At 37.3% G+C, this 7,319-nt stretch overlaps 2 protein-coding genes across 2 annotated transcripts in view; both read left to right on the forward strand.

Moving 5' to 3' along the window:
- The window catches only part of LOC107661396 (cationic amino acid transporter 3-like), an 11,109-nt gene extending 7,067 nt beyond the window's left edge, over positions 1 to 4,042 (forward strand). The window contains exons 9-12 of the mRNA XM_016450962.1: positions 43 to 275; positions 417 to 583; positions 686 to 794; positions 1,193 to 4,042. Of these exons, the coding sequence (XP_016306448.1) occupies positions 43 to 275; positions 417 to 583; positions 686 to 794; positions 1,193 to 1,332 (649 nt within the window). The 3' untranslated portion in view covers positions 1,333 to 4,042. The remainder of the gene's footprint in view (positions 1 to 42; positions 276 to 416; positions 584 to 685; positions 795 to 1,192) is intronic.
- Positions 4,043 to 4,738: 696 nt separating this feature from the next.
- LOC107661425 (ubiquitin-like protein 3) overlaps positions 4,739 to 7,319 on the forward strand; it is a 14,882-nt gene continuing 12,301 nt past the window's right edge. The window contains exons 1-2 of the mRNA XM_016450997.1: positions 4,739 to 4,935; positions 5,333 to 5,486. Coding sequence (XP_016306483.1) covers positions 5,460 to 5,486 — 27 coding nt within the window. The 5' untranslated portion in view covers positions 4,739 to 4,935; positions 5,333 to 5,459. The remainder of the gene's footprint in view (positions 4,936 to 5,332; positions 5,487 to 7,319) is intronic.

Raw genomic sequence — 7,319 nt, forward strand, 5'->3', positions numbered from 1 at the left:
AAATCTGTTTTCTTTTTTTTTTTTTTTTTTTTTAATCTACAGGTACCAGCCAGGCAGTATTGGCTCCAGTGGTGCTAATGAGAAGTCAATGGAACTACAGAGGCTGGAGGCTAAAGGAGGCATGGCAGATGTGGATAGCGGGGATGAGTACGGCCAGGAGCTGGAGACAACACCCCTTAAGGAGAGGTTTTCCATCAGGATGCTGGTGCAACCCATCTGTGATGTACCCACCAAGATTTCAGGCATCATTGTTTACTCTGCAACTGGCACCATATGTAAGCATTTTCATTAACACAGTTTATGATCTACCTTTTTTGCTGCAACATGTAGCTGTAATGTAGAGCTCAGGGAAATGTAAACAGTATGTAGTGAATGTAGTGAACAGGCAGATAACATTCCTCTCTTTTTCTGTTCAGCTGTGCTGTTCACTCTGCTGTGTGTGGTGCTGGCAGTGTACGGAGAGCAGGTGGGGAAGGGCAGCCCTCTTTACATCACTTTGGTTGTTTTCCTGTCTGTTCTGTCTTCTGTCTGCATCTTCATCATCTGGCGACAGCCCCAGAGTAAAGAGGTTCTCACTTTCAAGGTACAGACGTAATTTACAAAGCTACGCTATTATCCTTGTGCTTTGTTAAATTGAGAACGTCAGATCTTTAGGTGGTTATAATCCTCTCTCAACATTTTGTAGGTGCCTTTGCTCCCCATTCTGCCATTGGTCAGTATCTTTGTAAATATTTACCTCATGATGCAATTGGGTGGACCTACATGGGTTCGTTTCGCAGTATGGATGGTTATTGGTGAGTTATAGCATGTGAAATCATGTTGTCATGTAACTGTGTGTTAAATGTATGCTTCCATTCAAAAGTCTGGGGTTAGTAAGAAAGAAATTCAGTGACATTGAAGACTGGAGTAATGATGCAGAAAATTCAGCTTTGCATCACAGGAATAAATTACATTTTAAAATTTATTGACATAGAAAACCATTATATTTTAAGTTGTAATAGTATTTCATGATATTGCTGTTTTTATTGTATTTTTGATCAGCTTTGGTGAGCACAAGAGACTTCAAAAGCATAAAAAATTGTACCAACCCCAAACATTTGTACAGTAGTGTAATTATACGCTATCATGGGTGTTTTTTAGTTTTTCATTGTACTGTGCTTGAAAGGTTGACTTCATACTTTTTCTCTCTTAGGTTTTATTATTTATTTTGCATATGGAATAAAGCACAGCTCTGAGGGAAAAAACAATTCCCCAGAAAAATTTGAGCCAATTTTCCAAGGAAAGAAACCAATCTACTTGACTGAAGATGAGAGTGAGGGGACCACACCTTAAGAAGAGCAGCTGGATTGGTATGGCAGCCACATTACAACCGGTTTTGTAAATGGCTGCAGTTTCACTTTTGCACCTTATAATTCTTCTAAAGTCTGCATTGAAAACTGACAAAAATGGCTTCACTCAACCATTTTTATTCAGTAGGTAAACTGTGTATTTCTTGCTAATCGTTTACCTTGTGTCAGTGTATAATGGTTCTGTAACAGTGCTACTTATGTATGTCTAGGCTTCATTATGAAAAGAATTCTGTCTAGTCCTCCATGTACTTTGTATGCACATGTTGACAGATCAGAGATGGGGCAGAACTGTTACGCTTGAAAAGATGTTTGTGAACAGGGTGTCTCTGCCTGTGGGTGGTCATTTAGTGTGACTTCTTTCTCTCTCAATGAATGGGAATATGTTATTCATAGGCTTTGTTTAAACAGGCAGCAGAAATCTCATTGGGCGTAGCCAACTCAAATTTTTTTTTAATCATTTATGATGTGACATTTGTTTAACGTCCTTCATGTCCACATTTACTCATATATCACACTGTGTCACATTCACTATGTAGTAAATGTGGCCATGAAGGACGTCCACAGCCACATTTACTGTGGACACACATACTGTGGACCTCAGCCACATTTACTCATATATCACACTGTGTCACATTCACTATGTAGTAAATGTGGCCATGAAGGACGTCCACAGCCACATTTACTGTGGACACACATACTGTGGACCTCAGCCACATTTACTCATATATCACACTGTGTCACATTCACTATGTAGTAAGTGTGGCTGAGTCCCTTTCCATTATGTTGGCACTCACATCATTACTATAGTATCCAGTTTAGGCAAACAGATCAGAATTCATCCTTTGCAAAATGATAGTGAGCACAGTCAGAAAATTCACATTTAAAGACCAACTTAGATTTGTGTGCTGCGTGAACAAACTCAATGTATTTTTATTGGACCAGAGAGAATTGAGAGTGTAAAATAATGTGCATTATTGTTTTGAAATCAAAACGTCCTTGTAGTACTTAATTTTATAAACTTGACATGATTGGTAAAAGTGATACATGAAAAATATTTTTAAAATTACCTTGGATTTTGTCAGTAGTTTTCTATTTGTAAAAGTATGTTCTTGTATATTTTTGTAAATGTATTTATGTACCAGCGGGAGGAAAATGTATTTATTGTTAATGTTACTGTAATATGTTTGACATATTTTTGGCTTCTTTAGTACCAATACATTTTGGCACAGTTTTCTCTACTGAGCTGTACATATTTGGGATGTAAAATAGGAAACCCTCATTGTCTTAAATGTGCTTAATAGCAGAAACAGACATTCCCTTATTGTCTTTTTCTGGAAAGGCGTCTTGTTTTTTACTTGCGTAACAAAATTAGTACTTTTTTCATTTTGAGCATCAGCATCTAAGTGCTCTTATTTTTCACGCAATATTTTTCCATTCTAGTTATCTTCTTAAGATGACAGTTTATGCTGTTTTCATAATGTTTTTTGTAAAAACATTGCAATGTAAATGCATTTTTCTTTAAGGAAAAGTAGATTTGAAGGTGGAGATTATGGAACTTTGTGACTTTGGTGGCTTTTTCCGTATGCTGCTGAGATATGGTATATGTAATTGACATGAACCGAGTAATTTATGGCTCTTTACACTAAACAGAGTTATTTGTACAGTTTATTTTCCAAAAATCATCCGTTTGCTGCAAATATTGTAACTTTTAAGCCTGTTTTACAATGAATGTTTACACAATGCTGCTGTGTAGTTGAGCTGGAACTGTTTGTTCCAGTTTATTGAAAATCATATCTGTTACAAAGTTGAGAGTCAGTAGTATTCACTTTGAAGAGACATTCTCTTCTTATAATACAGACCCTTATGGGTATTACTGTAGCCTACATTTCCTCAGAAGTGATGACTTTTCATGGCTCAATGCTGTGACTAGCTTTTTCTCACTCTTTCAGAGGTATAGAGCTGTTCGGTTTGAAGTCCTAAATCCTGGAAAAGAATATTACAGGCATGTATTCCCTCTGGAATTCCTATGGGAATTTTTGATTGAGTAAAATAAGGTCTGTTGTTTACATTACTTGTTAGCTCAGGTTCATTAAATAATATTAAAGGAACTAATTTCATTGTTAGTTTATGCTAACGCTTCGTTAACTAATGTTAATAAGTGGAACCTTACTTGGAAAGTTACCGCATAAATAATACCTAAAATGTGAGAGAAATATATTTTTAAAAATAGAACTTGCTAAACAAGCTTCCGGATTGGCTTACAAATTGACATGATGACTGAATAGCTCTATTGGTTTGTATACTGTAATATAACAGACATTACTGTTTACTGTGTTGTAAAACTTGTTTAATATCCATGTATATATTTGCTCTTTAAAGCTGAAGTGTGAAATTTCTGTGCCACTGATGTCACCAAATGAAATTGCAAAAATAGTTATTGTTTTCACAAAATGCTCCCAGATAGTCCCACCCCAAACTCGCACCATTGGTTGAGCCAGTGTTTCTGTGTTGGGCTGGATTGGATGCTTAAACATGGATTTGGGTAATGGCTTACTTTTACTCGTATCTGCATATTAAGATGAGATAGAAGAAAGTATTTTGACTTTAAAACAAATTACACACTTCAGCTTTCCTATGTAAATAGCCTACTCAATGTGCCTTTATTATGTGCTATGCTGTTATCAAATAAACATGCCAAGTATTGTCATTCAGTTGTGCATAGCCTTCTTTTAAAATGAAAGAAAAAAGGAAGATTTTTTAATTGAGGGTCTGTGAAAACAATTAAATTCTATAAGGATTTTCATATCAAGAGATATTCCAATTTATCATCCTAAATTTTGAATTTGATTGCATAAGATGTTTAACCTATTGACATGAGGAAGTTAAACATTTATGTTTTAAAATATTTTATATTACTTTTTATTTATAGAAAGGAAAACCCACATTCCTTTCACACAGCATGTGAAATGACTGCCGTTCTGCAAGGTGCGATCAAAATGGAGAATTGCCTCAAAACTACAAGTCCCAGAAAGCCTTGCGCGCAGTTTCCTGCATATATGGCCAGCTGACTTCCGGTGTCTTTAAATTCTCAGCCATTATTCTGCTCGAACGCTGCGAGTGAATTTAGCCACATCTGATCTGATTGAACGATGGATATACCCATCAGCTAGTGTTTGAGAAAAGCCCTGGACCATCAAACGACCGCTCTGGATCTGATAGCCGCCTGTGACTCGATCAAAACGGTCGTTTTGGTTCCTCTTTATTTTGCCGCAGTCAGAAATTATTCCAGCTCAAGGCCAGCGGTCGCGCGTACTGTTTCTCTGCTCCTACAGCCTTTCACGTCTCTTCGCCTCATAAACTAGACGCACATCTTGTTTAATGGTATGTGTATCATCGTTTTGATGCTTCTTTGATTTTGGATCGTTTATATTTTTTTCTGCTGAACAGTCTAGGTCATCCTGGTTTGGTGTCTGATTTGATTTGCAGGCAGATCTGAATTTCTAACACAGATTCGGTCTCAAGCTGATATATAAAGCTGTTCCAGTAATGCAAACACTAGTTTTGCTTAAAGTCAAATAGAGCAAAGGTATGTGATGTGTTTTTCCCCCCTTGCATTTCCCTAAATATGACCTATCTACACTCTGTTTGTTTGTTTATAAACCATATAGAGTATATTGTTCATAAAGGCTGCATATCCTTTAGGTGGTTCATCATTAATGAATTGATCTGATCACTTATACTACAGTTTACTACCTAGTAGTTAACCAACTTTCTAAAAATTCACCAGGATGTTGTCAATCTGTTTATAGGAATGTCTTGTCATCTCACCTACTGTATGTTGTAATACTATACCGTTTCTCTTTGTAAAGTCTCTCACCTAAGATGGTAATTAATTTTCTAGTGTTAATGCATTGTTGACCACTGGACTGTGTGTGGTAAACAAATCTGTGTGGGCATGTTGTGAATGATTGACTTGGTGTTAGGCTGTACGAGGCAGAGAAAGGCCAGAGGGAGAAGACGTATACTGAGTCTTTGTGCCAGGGGTTGTGCGCCCCTCTTACTGCTGGTCACCCATCGATTCCTGGCTGCCTTCCACCTCTGATCACAGCTATGACCTCTCAGAGAGACCCCGGCACGGTGAGTATATCAGTCTACATCTCTCTGTACATGATACATCATTGCACAAGTTGGCCTTTTCAGACATACAAAGATTATATCAGAATGACACATCAAGTATCATCACATTTAGAGTGCATTCAAATCTTAAAGGTACAGTTCACCGATGAATGAGCATTGTCATCTACCTTTGCACTGTTTGCACTCATTATTTTGACTGTGGAATGCAAAAGGAGGTACTTAGTAGGGAAAGGAGCAGCATGGACATTGTACTATGAAAGTGACCATGACTGTTAAGTTATGAAAGAGACAAAAATTGGTCCATATCATTCATGCGCTATTTTCCAAACCCTCTGAACCTTTTGGTGGCTTTATTTGATGAATAGACTGACATGTGCATCATTATTCTCTGAAAACTTTCTGCCCTAGTTTTTGTTTACACCCTGCATGTTTTATGCGAACTGAGGGTGAACAGATAATGACCGTTTTCGATTTAATCTGCATTTGTGGGGAGACATCATCGCCTTTCTGTGACTGTGAAACAGATTTCATTAGTTTAGTCTCAAATATGAGTAAACTTTTCCTGTTAGTTTTGTTAACTAAAACTGAAACTAAAACGATGGTGAAAATATGATTGTTTATTGAAATAAAACTGAAATAAATATTAGATGAAAAACTATAACTGAAACAAAAATAAGTGTGCGCTAAATATAAATATTAAAAACTGACAAAAGGTTGCAACAAATTACTAAAAATTGGTTAAAAACTGAAAATTAAAAATATAAATATAAAAGCCAATTCAAAATATTAATAAATAAATTACTTAATACTATGTAAAATAACCTGCAAACAATATTAAAAATAGCTGACCTGTTCTTGTGCTAAAATGGATGTACATTAGAGAAGCTCTAAATCTGAACTTTTATTTGAGGCTGAGGTTATAAAACGAAGCTTTTATGTTACACTCACAGACCTGCTGTTGCCTTGAGATTTGTTGTTGTTTACTGAACCTGTTTGGTTCAGCGTTGGGTTTAGTGCCGTTATTTGAGGGTGGGGGCAAATGGTGATGACTTTAGGCTCTTGATTTGGGGATGAAAGCAACAGGATTGAAGATATTGCAGAAAATATATAAGCCGTGAGATTATTGAGGTGTTTACGTACTGGTTCTGAGGCATTTAGGCAGCTTTGGTGTTTTGTATTTTTCAAGGCTTTAAGAACTGGGGCAGCCGGGAGTGCTTATTTGTTTGTTATGCTCTCTTGTCTGTATTGCCCGTCACAGATTTGCTGATAACACCCTTAAATCCACCCGAGGAGGCTGGGAGAGGGCTTTCCATGCCTTTATCGGGGGCTTTGTGTTTGTAAACAGTGTGCTGGAATGACGTTGTGGATTATGGCTTGACCTCTTTTGTTTCACCCATAGGTGAAAGCCGAATATTTTCAAGTGTGTCTGATTGGGGGTGGGGTGCCCTACATTGCAAATGCCCTCAGCAAAGGAGCCTGATTTCACAATAGGTTAGGGCAGGGCATTGGGGGGCCCTTAGTGAGGATTTAGGTGGCACGTGGTGTGAGAGGATGAGCACAGCTTTGTGTTGGGAAGAGGTCGTCCTTTTCCTATCATGTTATTTGATTGCTGCCACTATTTGGGTCATGACCTGGGCTGCTGATGAGCTGGATCCACATAATGTTTATATTACCATTTAGCATGTTTGAATGACAATTTGAATAATTCAGTACTAATATAAACAGTTGTGCTAAGTTGTACTTACACACTTTCACTTCCACTTTCTCAGAAACATGGTGAAAGTTTCTCTGGTCCTCTGATTGGTTGCATCGACTCCATGAAGCTTGTTTTCC

This window comes from Sinocyclocheilus anshuiensis, unplaced genomic scaffold, assembly GCF_001515605.1.
Source record: "Sinocyclocheilus anshuiensis isolate Anshui unplaced genomic scaffold, SAMN03320099.WGS_v1.1 scaffold635, whole genome shotgun sequence".
Lineage (NCBI taxonomy): Eukaryota > Metazoa > Chordata > Actinopteri > Cypriniformes > Cyprinidae > Sinocyclocheilus > Sinocyclocheilus anshuiensis.